Here is a 15,757-nt window from a genome sequence, read left to right on the forward strand (position 1 = left end):
TGGTTTTATTATGTTGACAGGAGAGGTCTCTCCCATCGGCATAATGCGGCTACAGGAACGATCTTACAGCAGCACAGCTGTATTAGTTCAGCTGTGATGCTGTAAGTTTGTTAGTGTAGACATAGCCTGCATCAAAGCAATTTAAGGCACCAATTTTAATCATGATTTAAATCAGCAAACAGAAAACCTTGATTTAAATCATCAATTTTAATTGTGTTTTGTATTTGTACTTTTTTATTTTCTAAAGAAAGATTGTTTCTTTACCTGGTAACCATTAAAACATGTTGATTTGCAATATAATATAGCCTTTAAATGAAATTAGGTGCTTCTTTTTATTAACCAGGAGGATACTGTATATCCAGATATGTTTATCTATGGAATTATATAGCTTAACTTACATTTATTCAGATTCTTAATGTTTACATTCTTTATTGTGTAGAAAATGGTGAACAATACATCTCTTATTTACTAGATGATGATTAATCTTTTACTTGTAATTTGTGTCAAGCTCTATTTGGATGAAAATTAAAATTTAATTGAAAAAAATTAAAATGACTGCCTCATACCTTAAGCTGTGTCCAGCTTGCTGGGGAAAGGGGTGTAGGGCTTTACAGGTGTGGGGCAGGTGGGGGGTGAGAGAGAGACACAGAAGCTGCTTCAAACATATAGTGTGCAGTGTGGCAACGCTGACATCCCCCAGGGACTGGAAGGGCTGGGCAGTTGGGTGAGCCTGGCAGGAGAAGCCCCCTTTCCCCAGACCACATGGAACAGCACCCACCCTCTCTGCCCTTGGAAGTGGCAAAATGCCAGGTTGGTCAGGACCTGCTGTGAGTATCACACAAACCACTCTTTTCTTGGGTTGCTGGGAAGGAATTTTTCCCTCACCACCAGATTGGCCTGGAGTGTGGGGTGGGGCTGGGGGCAGTTTCATCTTCCTCACAGCAGTCTCAAGGGGGCTTTGTTATGGTGAGCACTCATTATGTAAGTATGGGATTGATGTCCAGTGCAGGTACTCCATAGGAAAGCATACAGTGACCAGATACATAGCTTGGTAAAGGATTTAAAGGAAGTGTTTGTTAAAAGAGCAGAATGGGGGACAGAGGATGGGAGTGGGGCACCTATGACTGGCGCAGCAGGGAGCCAACCCTCCCTTCCTTTATAGCCCACCGTAACCCTCATTTGAGGGGTAGGGGATGGTAAGATCCCAGAATAGAAGAAGGGGATCCTGGCAGAAGCCCCCAGGGAAATGATCATGGAGTTACATGCACTGTACACTTTTATATGCCAGGTAGTCCCAGACATCTAATAATAAAGTTGCGGCCTGATTAAACCATATCCACTGTCTCCTATCCTTTCGGTATAGCCGAACAATGCTATTTTTTTACATTTTCAATTAAATAAAACTACCTTAAATGTTCTGAGTACATAAGATAAAAAGTTTAACCATACTCATCAGGGCTGGGCCACAACATTTTGGCACCTGAGGCGGGGAGCTCAAATGATGCCCCCATATCCCCTCGCTTGGGCCAAAACTTTGGAAGGTCTCAATTCTGCCTTCTTCCTGTTCTACTCCTCTCATCATACTGCTCTGCTACCTACCCCAATAAAGAAGAACTAACAACTTAAAATGCCTTGTTCAAAAATTAAGTAACACTTAACTTTCAAATGCCTGAGCAGCAAATGTAACTTTTCTTGTCCGCATAGTAAACACTGGCATTTTTATCTGTTTGAATAATCAATGTGGTACTTTCCGTGCCTTTTTGGTTGCAAAGATTTGAACTGCTTCCTGAAGGTCCACAGTCTGGGCCAGCTCATGCTCTACTGAGATGGTTGCAAGGCCGACCAGCCTCTCCTGTCTCATTGTGGAGCGTTTTTATTAACTTCAGCTTGGAGAAGCTGCATTCTCCACTGGCAACTGTTACAGGAAGTGTTAGAAGTATGCGCAGAGCAACAAAAGCATTTGGAAAGAGGGTGGTCATCTTATTTGTGCACATATATTTCAGAACAGCCTTTGGATTTGATCCTGCTGAAATGTATCTTGAAAGGGCTTTTAGTTCATCACCTAAATCACTCGCATCAATATCGCGCATGTCATCATGTGTCAACCCTGTCACTAGTGCCCTGCATTGCTGGTGTAGGTCTTCTTCAGGTATAATGAGGAGTTTTGGAATATCATACAACATCCCAAATACACTGCTGTGTTCCTTGAGCTACATGAAACGTTCTTCAACTGACTGTATTGCATAATCTAGCACCTGGTTAAAGAATTCAACTTTGAATTGTTGTTTGGGGTCTCTTATGGGATTATCTCATGCCTCGTAATCAAAATGTTGTCTTCTTCAGTGACTTGTATTCTTGAATGGGTGGGAAAATAGCTTCAGTGTGAAGTTCCTCTGCTAACTTCTGTGCACTCTTCAGAACGTTTTGAAATCCCTCATCTGACCGGTAAGACTGTAGGTATGACTTTGCTTTGTCCAGTTGTTCCATTGCTCCAGATAGATCAAGGTCAATACCTTGGAGTCTCTTGCTTACAACATTTATTTCAAACAGTATGTCATGACACTAAGCCCTCCTTCCTCCAGCACAGCACTCCACCATCTCTGTGCATCTAGAGCAGAGAGAATACATATGCACCAGCAGCAGACACCATTTTCTACACTCTGGGTCCTAGTGGTAGCCCCCCACAGTCTGGCACCTGAGGCAGCCGCCTCAGTTGGCCTCATGGTAAGGCCAGCCCTGATACTTGCTGTGTATTTAAAATGAACTCATTTACTGAACAAAGGAAGGATTATCTGTTGTTAGTGAAGGAAAATGATTGTTTCTGGTCACTATGTCCTTCAAGATTTCAGAACTAGAGGACCTCATCCTCTCACATCTAGTTTTTATTCATAGATTCTTGCTTTCTTCAATTCCCAATTGGTTTCTTATCTTTGAATTAACTAGACATTGAACTGAACTACATTACTGAGATGAAATGAAGAAAATATTCTCTTTATAACTCAGAAGAGGCCATTGCTTTCTAAAGCTGATTTAGCACTAATGAGCTCTGGCTCCAGGCACTTAGCTGATGACTTCCACCAGTTCAGTGGTTTGACTTTAAAACTTGGTTGTTGTAGCTGTAGCAGTGTTGGTCCCAGGATATTAGAGAGACAAGGTCGGTGAGGTAATATCTTTTACTGGATCAACTTCTGTTGGTGAAAGAGAGAAACTTCCAAGCCTCACAGAGCTCTTCATTAGCTCTAGGACAGATGGGAAATGTGGGAAAACTTGGTGGCAAACAAGGACTACTTAATATTATTTTTGTATTTAATTTAAATTATTTTAATATACTATAAGAAGTTTAGGCCTTAACATGGGTTGTGAATTTCCAAGTTAATTTTAAAATAGTTTTATTTTTTAAAAACTAAACCCGTATTTAACTTAAATTTTAAAAAATCCCATTTCAACAAACAAAAACATCTAATTTATTTTTAATTGATTTTTATCCACCCAGCACTAAATATCCCAGAATGCATAGGTTTCAATTTGACAATCACCTGCAGATTCATCAAACATAGCACACAGCCAGACTCACCATCAATAGAGTATTTATATCCCAGTGTTGGTTCTTTCCTTTTACTGCTCTTTGCTGGGCAGAGGTCCAGAAAGCAAACAAGGACCGTAGTCTCACCATAATAAAGCTATGTTTGTTCTTTTCTACCTTTAAAACTTTATGCAGTTCACTCCCATCTCCAGCATAGAAATTATGGTGTCTCCATTCCCTCCTAAACTGCCTGGTTTCTGCAAAGGAATTCTCTAATATCTCTACAAATAGCATCTCTGTGCAGCAATTAGGGAATTAAATCATAGCACCTGTGAAAATCAGAACCATTTTAATTAGATGTGTAAACATCAATTTAAGATGCTTAACATTAGACATTCACGTTTGAAAAATGTGGCTGCAGGGATTAATTGTGCCGTTTAGGCACAGACCAACTGAAGGAGTAGTTCAGAGCAAAACCACCCTGGGAGAAGTTCAGGGAGGGATTCTACCTTGAGGAGACAAAATGCTTCCTTGATTTCTCCTACACCTGGGGAGGGCACACCCACAGCTACACCGCTTCAAGCTCATTCTCTCACTTGTGCCAATCCTGCCAAGCAGGCCATTGCAAAAGGGCTGTGCCACTTTCTCTCTGACCATTTAGGGCAATGTGTGCCCCTTGGAAAATAGGGAGCAATCCCTGTGCTCCCCTGGTCACAGAGACTATGGCAGGGGTGGGCAAACATTTTGGCCCAAGGGCCACACCGGGTTTCTGAAATTGTATGGAGAGCCGGTTAGGGGAGGCTGTGCCGCCCCAAACAGCCAGGCGTGGCCCGGACCCCATCTCCTATCCGACCCCCCACTGCTTCTCGCCTCCTGATGCCCTCCTCCTCGGGTCTCCTGCCCCATCCAACCCCCCTTGTCTCCTGATGGCCCCCCTGGGACTCCTGCCCCATGCACCCCCTACTCCCCGCCCCGCTCCCTGTCCCTGGAACCCCTGCCCCTGACTGCCCCCCGCTGTCCCATCCAACCCCTCCTCTCATTCCTGCCTCCCACCCCCAGGACACCTGCCCCCATTCAACCCCCATTCTCTGCCCTCTGACCACCCCTCCCCACCCTGTATCCACACCCCTGCCCCTGACCACCACCCCGAACTTCCCCGCCCTCTATCCAACCTCCCGCCCCTCCTCCCTGCCCCCTTACCGTGCTGCCTGGAGCAACGGTGGCTGATGGCGCTACAGCAGCACCGCCCAGAGCACCAGGACAGGCAGCTGCGCCGCCCAGCTGGAGCCAGCCACGCCACCATGCAGCACAGAGCACCAGGTCAGGCTGCGGCTCTGCAGCTGCACTGCCCAGCAAGAGCTCACAGCTCTGCTGCCCAGAGCAGTGAGCAGTGCAATGAGCTGAGGCTGCGGGGGAGGGGGAACAGCAGGGGAGGGGCCGAGGGCTAGTCTCTTGGGCCAGGAGAACAGGGGCTGGGCAGGAGGGTTCCGCAGGCCGGATGTGGGCCGTGAGCCGTAGGCTGTAGTTTTCCCACCTCTGGTCTATGGTGTCTGGCTCTTATGCAGACTGGGTATGGTGAGGAAATTCATTATGCCTTCCTCTATTGTTCACATGCTTAAGGGCCAAACACATTCTAGCATTAAGGAATATACAAGGTGGAGATAAAATCCAAGTCAAATTAGTATTTCCACAGAGGTAAAAAGCTTATTCTTATAAAGGAAGAAAATGTTCACTCAATCCATTCCTGTTTCTGGAAAGGCAAAGAAGGCGACACACAGAACTGCAAAACGTAGGGTGCCTCATACCGTCAGAGAAGAGTTAATATGGCCAGCGGATAGTGACTTTTACAGGGAAATGCCTGGGGACCTGCTGCAAAAAAACTGAAGTATATTCAACTTTTAAAGCACACAGTAAGCAGAAGAACTGATGACAGATCCACAGATTTCAAGCTTCAGTTGATCAATCAACTACAAAAGAGTGTAAACTTGGCAGTTCATTTGGATTAATCAGGAAATACATCCAGTTGAGATATTATTTAGTGGGTGATGTGATTTAGGCAAGCTATATTAAGGGAAATTATATTTGTAAAGAACAACTGCTCAGTGAACAACTTCAGCAAAAAAAAATGTATATAAGTGGATAACTTTATGAGCGCTAGCAAATTGTAATGGCACCACAACTGGTCTCACAATTGATAAAGCTGTGGCATTGACAGAGAAACATTGTTAAATGATATGCAGGATACAAAATGTAGTATCAAATACCATATTTGATTATTGTTTAATGCACCAGAAGCTCTGCTTGCTAACAATGTGTGCAGAACTTCACAGTGCGAAAAGTTGGTCTTGTGGATAAGGTACTAGACCAGGGTCAGGTCTACACTTGGAAAGCTTCGCCAGCATAGCTATACTCATATGCTGTCTCAGCAAACTGTTCCTATGGTGGATACAGCTTATACTACCAAAACTGCATTTGTGCTGGTATAGCTTATTCCAGCTCCCCAGCCAAAATAAGATATACCAGCAAAAGTGCAGTTTTACCAGTATAACAGCTTCTACCCAAGGGGCTTTTTCCAGCACAATGATGTCAGTCACAAATCACATCTCATCATACCCCTAACTGATGTAGCTATGCTGACAAAACTTTGTGACTCAGGAGATTTGGGTTAAACCATTGTTCTGCCACAGATTTCCTGTGGCACCTTGCGCCATTTAATCTCTGCCTCAGTTCCCTATCTGTAAAATGGGTATAATAATACTTCCTTTCTACCCCTGCGTCTGTCTTGTCCTACTTAGATTGTAAGGTCTTTGGGGACGGGTCTGTCTTTTAGCGTACAGCACCTAGCACAATGAGGCCCTGATATCAATTGGGGTCTCTATTGGTAATGTAATATAAACCATCATAATAGCGGGAATTTAAAGAGAACAATTAAATTGTAAATTTTGTAAAATCAATGCATTTGATTATAATCACTTCAAAGTTTTATACAGAGATATCAGAACAGAGCATGTTGCTCGCAGATGTTATCAGGAGGGAAGCTGTTGTAAGGGGTGTTAGAATTAAGTGAAGAAATCAACATCTTTTTTCACAACAAAGTCGTCTAGTTTAATCACATTCTTTGATCTGCTTGTCAAAGCTAATATAGCTAGAAGAAATATTTCCTCATCTGAATAAACTTAATGCAAATCTGTAGTGCAACTGCTTCACTGGTTTTTGACTTTGGGAAAAAAAATAGCTTGCCAAAATTAGTGGGGGGAGGAGGGGGGACTGGTCATGTTCCCTGTTACTCCTGAAATTCTGAGAGGGAAAAAAATGCAAAATTTGCTTTTAAATAAGCAGTTATAATTGATCGTTTGGCAAAGGTGAATTTAAAATTAACAGAGTACTAAATAAACGACACAAGAAGGTTTTGATTGAATAGAGAAACCTTTTGCAGTAGATACTGCATGTGACCTCCCCACAGAGCTTGAAAACTAGTTAATTAAATTAACTGATACATTAGTCTCAGAACCCAGGTCAACACTGTCTCATTGTTTGTATTTTGGAGTTCCCTTAGGATCAGTACCCATCTCTCGCTAATAAGTCCATAATCTACTTGTTTCCACTATCAACCACATATATTTATGAACTACAGTAGGATTCTTCTGAATAATAACTGCTATTTGACTCTGACTTGGAAATATCTTACAAATGAGCCTCTATTCAACTCTGTTCCACTGGAATATACGCTTGAAAAATAAACAGACAAATATTTCTTTCTAATTCCAAAACAATGGAATAGTTATGCTTTATAATAGGTACATTGTAAAACATTAAGTTTATTATTTCATTTAGTGTGGCAATATGATTACAATAGTATACACAGCAGGACTAGATAGACTTTTCCTTCCCCATTGTACTTTCTTGGGTGTCTGCCTAAGTATCTCAGGATTCCATATGTGCTACACCATTGTTTCTTGACCTTTTGAGTCCTATGACACACTTATCATAAATATAAGCATTGTATGATCCTTGATATGATGAACCATTGTGGGAACTAATCCAATATTATTAGTACACACAAAGTAAGCATGCTTTACAAGTTGAATGCACATATCAAAGGACAAAATTTGTCCCTTGATATCTATCTTAAACAAACCAAAGGTTTTAGTCCCTCAGAGACTGTACTTTATGGTGTATTCTATTTATTATTGTTTTTCAGTGACTGGTTACTCCGAAAAACTTGGGGCAGGAATAAAGAATCTTTATTTTTGGATAGCAACACTGATAGTATTAGCGCTTTGCTGATATAAGTGCCCAGCTTTAAAAAAAAAAAAGAAAAAAATATAAAGCAAGTAAAACTGGTTAGAGATTAAAGTAGTTGCTCTGCTGAATGATAAATAAAATAATTCATGTTACATGGATGTATTTAAATGTGAGTGGTTTGAATAATGCATGCCACGTAAAGAATTTAACTTGAAAATATATTTTATGGTATACACTATATTGTCATTTATCACAAATTTGGGGGAAGGAGGGTTGCGGGGGAGATAGTTTTGTGACATTTTAATGTTTCTAAAGCAATTATTTAGAATTATGGTAAACATTATAATACTTATAATTATAACATTATAATATGAAATCAAATGGTATTTCTCTCCATAGCAGCATATTCCTAACTGTGGGGCTGGCTTCCCAGGGGAAGCTCAAGCGACCCCAGGGAGAAATTATTATTATTGAATCTGAGCCCAACATGAAGACTGACAAGAAAGGAAAAATAGTAGACTGAGCTCATCCACATGTTTAGAGTAGTCTGAAAACAGCAACATTAAAAAAGTCACCAGTGAGGGCCCTTTTTGCATCTTTCTTCCTGCGTCCAGTTAAATAAGTGTTTTCTGTGCATTAGGAAAGCTTGAGGATTTCGGAGGAGGATTGCTATGACAGTACTTAGAAAACTGTCCTACAGAGTACACCCTCAATCTTATTAGCAAAGTCTTGGAAGTGGCATAGGAAGAAGAGGTTATACTGGCCTATGAAGGATTTTTCAGGCTTCTCATTGTCTGCAAGTCTTTTTTTTAAAATTAAGCTACTGTAAGTTTATACTATTTTTGTTACTCTTGAAACTTCTTTTCTTGTATTTGTCTCAGTTTGTTAATGAGATTCACAATTCTCTGTTCTTGTGTCAGCTCATTATGACTCCCTTTCCTTTATCTGCAGTCTCAAATTAACTTGACATAGATGTTGTACATATATTTTAAACTAAATGTGAACTATTCCCTCATGCCCATGAGGCATTTGGAAAGTTGATACATTCTGTTTTCAATGACACTTTAAATTAGGTTATTAAAATTCAACACTTTGCATATTCTGGTGGGGAATATAGGTTTGTCCCTCACAACAAGGGATATAGGTCAGAACAGGAAAGTTTCTCAATCACCTTCTTCACATCCACTCAGATTTGTGTGCCAAGCTCTATAAAAATCAGGAAAAACCTCTCAGTACTTCAACAGAAAAATCACAGGGACCTATTACTAGTGTAAAAGTTAAAAATGCAGTCATCTGTTGTTTGTGTTACATGGATTTTGCAAACTGTCATTTCCATAGAGCATGCCATTTCGTCTTCACAGCAATATCACTGAAACACCCACTGAGGTAAAATTGCAATTATTTTGAACATACCATATGAAAAGTTATTTTCCCAATTAATATTTGACAAAGACACGATGAGCACTTGTCTGTAGGTTATTTTTGAATTGTCATCTGAACAAACCTTTTCAGAATTTGATGCTATATAAAAATAAGTAACCTAAAACATACATATCTTAAGACATGGGGAAAAGAGAGATGAGAAAAGTGAACTACTGTACTTTTTGTCCACTGTCAGAGCTCATCTAGTGTGAAATTGTCACAATTATTACTTAAGTTTCTATAGCATCTTTCATCCAGAAGGATCATAAAGTGCTTTTTAAATGATCTATTTCGAAAAATTACTTCACTTAGAATGGAAATGGATCCTTCTCTGGATGAACTAGGGCAACTCTTCAAGGGATTCAGTCCTGCTAAATGCTGATCTTTCAACTCCCTTTGAAGTAGAAGTTGAGACAATGGGAGTTAAGGGCACTTAGCACCACTCTGGTTTGGGCTAGGACACCATGATCTATTGCAATTCCTTTCTATCATGCCTGTGGGTCTTTAATTTTAAGTAGTGCCAGTACCTGTGGGGAGTGGGGATGGAAGAATATTTTAATTAATAAAGATGTGATACCATTTTGTCTTACTCTCAATAGTATTGTCTGTTTTCTTGTGAAAAGTTATCAAATAATGGAAGGGGACTTTGAAGTTGTACATAGAAATGGCCATACTTTTATTTATTTATTTATCTATTACAACCATAAAATACCAAAACACTTTTCTTTGAGAGAAATGTTTCATTGTGCTGTGCTGAACCCTAAATAGTCATTATTGGGCCACCATGGAACTTATCACTGAAAAAAAAAAACAGTAGCAAAGCAGAATCTAATAGCAAAAACAAATATTATTTCCCAAGGAAAACTAACACATTGGGTCAGACTTGTCTGGGGTGTACTGAGCTGTCACATGGAACTGGCTTCATAGTTGTCACGAAGGGACCTATCAAACTTCTATTGCAGACAATGAGAATCTTTCCATTGACTTTAATGGGAAGTAGATTGACCCCTAAGAAGGCAACCATTTGGAGGAAGCCTTCTGTTTTACTGCAGCCACTTTTTGGCAGTTAATGCTGTGTAAAGTAAAAAGTGAATTTATGAAATAAATAGAGAGCAAAGTTTAATATATTTATCTATAGTTATATAAATATAAAAGTAGGTAGGTAGATAGAAATAAGTTGCATTATAGCTACTGACACATAAACCCTACAACATCCTGTGTCTTGGCCTCCAGTAAAATAAGTTTGGTGGTCTCAATCTCAGTCCCTTGTGATCAGGAATCCATCACAAAACCATCACCTTTAATTTAACACAATTGACAGTTTCTGCTCAAGAGAGGCAGAAGAATGAGTTGCCATGGCGACTGAATTACTGCTCCTCTCCAAAGAGAATGATTCAGTCTGCACAGGCTGAACAATATGGGGAGCTCTCACTGCCACTGGCTGCCCATTGTCCATGTACCATGATGATCACACAGAAGACATTGTTTTCAGAGTTGGCAATTTAATCAACTTGAACAAACAGAAAATAACTTACTAACTAAAAAGAAACACAATATATGTGCTCATTGTTAAAAGCATACAAGTGTGCATTATATCGGATTGAGAGGGGAAAAGGGTTTCATATTGATTTAATTTATACTATTTGCCACCTCTGCTTAGTGCTTTCCTAACAGGGTGAACACTGTGCTTGACCTTTTTGCTGGAATTCACCAGGACTCCAGGAGACCATACGGATTGCCAGATGGTCTGCTGCAATTTAATGCCATTTATTCTAAGTATGAAGTAAGTGATAAATATAATTAACATTCTTTTAGCTCCTTACTGGATGTCTTTTATTACTTTCATTTTTTTTCAAACATTGAAAGGTAAGTTAATATCTTGTTACTGAGACACAGATGCCATCTAATTACTGCAAGAGGGTGCAGCCCCTAAGCAAAGAACCTCTGAATAGATTCAAACTTACTCAAAGACCCCACTGAGATGATTAGTAGGCAGAATGCTAAGCCATAATGAGTATGTCAGATCTTAAGAAGATTTTTTTCAGGTTACCTCAATTAGCAGTATGCTGAACAAAGTGTACCAGTAACATTTTAGATATACCTAGTGCACTTCATAGTAAACAGTGCAGCTTGTACCTCCTACTTATTTCAGATTACAGTACATCAAATGCTAGAATGCAAACATAGCCATATCCAGAAAGGAAAAACAATAGAATGATTTCCTTCTCAAATGTTTTTCTTGCCTATTTCATATTCTTCCAGTGATTGTCTAAATGGCTTATTTTTTAGGAAGCAGTTATACAGTAGCTGTGGCTTCAAAGAAAGTTTATGTTGGGCAGGGTTGCTCACAGTTAGCATTGTAATAAGACATCAAAATAACTTTACACAGTTTTCTTGTACTAATGTTATTTACATTGACTGAGGTATACGTTGGTTAGTCTAGACTGAATGGCAAATTATCAGGTTGTTGGACACTGGATTTAAAGAAATACTAAATAAAAAATAGGTAGTATTGTTAGGATATAGAAATTCAGGCCTGTCTGTAAAGGCCTATATTCTAAGAATATAGGTGTATTCTTATCACTTGGCTAGTTATAGAGGTATAAAAGAAACCATCAAAATCACTGTCTGCTGGTGTAAGAGCCTTCCCTTACTGTGGCAGACTGAGGCCCTGTGCTTAGGCTAAGCAGCAGAGGCAGCCATAAGCTGGGAAGCGAACGGTCACATCCTCACATTCCAAACTAGTCACATTGAAATAAGGTGCTATTGGGCTGTTAGGAATACAATCCTGTCCTGATAATGCCTATCGCCTCCAGAGAAAGGGAAGTGCCTAGAAGATGTAAAAGGAAACTTAGTTTGATAGCATCCTGTCTGGCAAGAACTCACTTATCAATAGCTGGGATGTGAAATCCTCACTTCTGTGTTGTTTTGTCATTATAGTTCCCACTTTGCTATTGTTTATTTGCATGGTCTCTGTCTGGTTCTGTGATTGTTTCTGTCTGCTGTATAATTAATTTTGCTGGGTGTAAACTAATTAAGGTGGTGGGATATAATTGGTTACATAATCAAGTTACAATATGTTAGGATTGGTTAGTTAAATTTCAGGAAAATGATTGGTTAAGGTATAGCTAAGCAGAACTCAAGTTTTACTATATAGTCTGCAGTCAATCAGGAAGTAAGGGGGGGGAATGGGAACAGGGAATGGGGATGGAGAATTGGAATCATGTTTTGCTAAGAGAGGGAATGGGAACGGAATGGGGTGGGGAAATTGGAATCATGTTTTGCTAAGGCGGGGGAATGGGAACAGGGACACAGGTAAGGCTCTGTGGTGTCGGAGCTGGGAAGGGGGACACTAAGGAAGGAAACTGAAATCATGCTTGCTGGAAGTTCACCCTAATAAACGTCGAATTGTTTGCACCTTTGGACTTCGGATATTGTTGCTCTCTGTTCATGCGAGAAGGACCAGGGAAGTAAGTGGGTGAAGGAATAAGCCCCCTAACAAGTATCATAAACAAACTCTTTCTGTTTTGTGGTCTCCTAAAATGAACTCTTCCATTGTTGAATATTATATAATTAGCATTCAAATTATTAATAATTAAGGGCCAAACTGAGAGATTATATGGATGGTTGTGTAAATTAAACATTAATCCCAGGCAACAAAACACTTACTTAAGGTTGCAGGACAAATCTGCCTTTACAAAACTTTGCAGTGATTAGAGGGGCATGTTACAAACAGTTAGACTCCACGCCCTCAGGAGGCCCAGGACAGAAGGCACAGCTAAGAGGAAAGGGAAGCAAAAATGGCTTTAAGACACTTTTGCACCTCCCAGATTCTGCATGGAGCAGGGGCTAATACAGGAGCCTCTAGCCTTGCCCAGAATAGGCCTGGTACAAAGGACTATACTCCATCTCCTGCCCTAGCACTGCCCCTGAACATCCCAGGCCAGAGGCTGTGAGGTCTACATCTGTAAGGAAAAGGACTAGGAGCTTACTTTGTTAAACATGAAAGTGTATCTCTCCAGCAATCACTTTTTAAGTTTATTGGGCCTGATATTACCATGCTGTATTACTATTCAGGTGTCACTTGTGAGAAATATGTGGGTGCTCTTTAATAATTATGAATACTATATCTTAATCTGCCTCTGGCCTATTTTCAGGGCAAATATATTTTGACTAAGTGTTTCCCAACAGAGAACCATCCTGAACATTCCAGACACAAAGGAGGAGATGTCTTATGATAGTCACCTATCAGCTTCCATTGCCATTAAATGACAATACCAGAATTACTGGCCCTGATAACCCTGAACTAGTCCCCTGGACAGCCTACAGTAGCGGTTTGATTGGGAAGGCCAAGACCACTAGCACTTAAAGAAGCCTCCAAGAGAGTGAAGAAACCAGTCAGGGTTTTAAAACACACTCTCCAGGGTGTGGAGAGATACTCAGACAGAGCAACCCACAGGGGTGCCATTATGGGATGGTAGTTCTTTAGATAAGATAGGCATGTGTACAAGTTTTATTTTTAGTCCTTTTTTTCCTAATGTATAATTACCTTTTTCTAATCTTAAATACAGTTATTTGTTTGTTTTCAAGAACATGGTGTCTTGGAATATTTATTCACTGTCCATTCCATTCTCAAAGGGAGGAAATGGAGGTGCCGGAAACCCAGTAGGACCTGCAGGGTGATAAGCAGCTGGTATACATGGGGACTGCTCTGGATCTTGGCCTAAGAGTGGAATAATCATGAGATTCCATCCAAAACAGGTAAGGGCAAGAGGTCTAACACCTCAGGGGAAGTGCCCTCAGAGAGACCACAGGGGGAACAGAGGGCCAGCTAGCCTCATAAACTTGATAGTAATATCAGAATTTTCTAAATGTAAGTGCAATCAACTAATGTTTGGTACTGGGAACACTTTGAGGCCCTGAGCATCATTGGCAGATGAGAGCACTCAGCACCCCATTGTAGTGCTCAGCACCTGGCAATATCAAGCCCTACATTTGAACTAGATGAACCAATGAATCAGGTAGACTAAATTTTATTGCCCTCCTTTATGCGCATGGTTTTTAGTGTGATTGATTGAGTGATTGATTTTTGGAGGTATTTTTGGCTAAAAAGTGACAAAGTTGGAACCTTTTGTCCAGTTATGGACAAATATAGTAGAACAACTTTACCTTGGTTCCAGACCCAACCCTGACATATATTACTTTTTAGATTTAAGAAAGGATCAGGGGTTGGTGAAATAATTGGGTTCATGATGGAAACATAGATGCAACCTTAACTGTGGAGTAGATACAGCTATGCCATAAGTCAGGGTATGGTGAGTGAGTGTGTAAGCAGGCAACAGGAATTAACTTTACATTATTTAAGACTACACAAAACGCTAAAGAGCTATACCATTTGTTAGTTTCTCAAATGCCTTACCTCCTGCATACATAACAGCCAACATAATCGATGATATCCAAGCTATCTCACTATATGATGTGTGGAAGATCTCCTGAATTTCCTTGAAGAACACTGTGATGGCTTTTGGGAATGCATAGGAAAATCCAATGGAGATAAAAGCCCCAAAGACCACAACCCAGCCCCATCCTCCATCTGGGGGTGCGTATTGTGGTGCTGTTGTTGCTGGCGGCATTGTCAGGCTTTCTTTTCAAGCTAGGCTGTAAATGAAAAGTAGAAATAATGTTTCAAATAGCGACCTTTTTGCTTTAGCACACTGAATTTAACAAATGCATATTATTGATAATAATGGCAACGGATTATAAATCATAATCACAATAGAGAACAAACTCCCAAATTGTACTAGAAGGCTTGGGATGACATAGCATGAATACTTGCCTTTAAACCCATATCTACCCTAGAGGGAGGGGGGGAATTACTTGGCAATAGTTAGTCAGAGAATCCCATTAAGTACCTTGTAACTGTTACAGATTATTGATTCCAATCACTGAAGTTATATTTAGCAATTAATCACTTATAGAAAAGTGACATTTTGGGCCAGATTCTCAGCTGGTGGGAACTGACATAGCTCCAGTGTCTTAAGGATTTGCCCTTTTAATTCAAACACGGGTGTCAAAATATAAAGTAAATCTTGATTTCACCCCTATAGTAAATGATGGTTCAATTCAAAAGTTGCAATCCACTGTTACTAAATGCCATTTCAATAACATCTACTCAAAGTTTACAAGCCTTTGGGAAATAATACCAAGTAACAAATTGCCAAAAATGCTTTTATTAAATTGAACACTATTTGAAATCTCCTTCACTTTTACTATCTGCAAATGGGTTTTTTTTAAGTTTCAAATCAGATTTAAATTCTCTGTGTATCCATCATAAAAGTTTTAAAAAGTTATGATTCTGTGACGTGTTTATTTTTGAAGTTTTCAGACAGGTTTGTTGGCATACTTTGATGTATGCTGCAACTCATAAGAATACAGTGCTTCTTTCAGATGCACATTACAGAACTTGACTGTAATACTTTGCTTTTCTTACATACACAGAATTCCTACTGATGTCAAAGAGCGTTCTGAACATGTATAGGTGGCAGAGTCTTAAAGTCAATTGCTGTG

General features: G+C 40.0%; 1 protein-coding gene across 3 annotated transcripts in view; it reads right to left on the minus strand.

Annotated features, from left to right (window-relative positions):
* SLC16A7 (solute carrier family 16 member 7) overlaps nt 1-15,757 on the minus strand; it is a 148,665-nt gene that overhangs the window by 44,829 nt on the left and 88,079 nt on the right. For all 3 annotated transcript variants that reach the window (XM_084617405.1, XM_084617406.1, XM_084617407.1), the window contains one exon: nt 14,610-14,848. In XM_084617405.1, coding sequence (XP_084473531.1) covers nt 14,610-14,823 — 214 coding nt within the window. In that variant the 5' untranslated portion in view covers nt 14,824-14,848. The remainder of the gene's footprint in view (nt 1-14,609; nt 14,849-15,757) is intronic.

The sequence above is a fragment of the Lepidochelys olivacea genome (genome assembly GCF_965140295.1).
Source record: "Lepidochelys olivacea isolate rLepOli2 genome assembly, chromosome: 1".
Taxonomy (NCBI): Eukaryota; Metazoa; Chordata; order Testudines; family Cheloniidae; genus Lepidochelys; species Lepidochelys olivacea.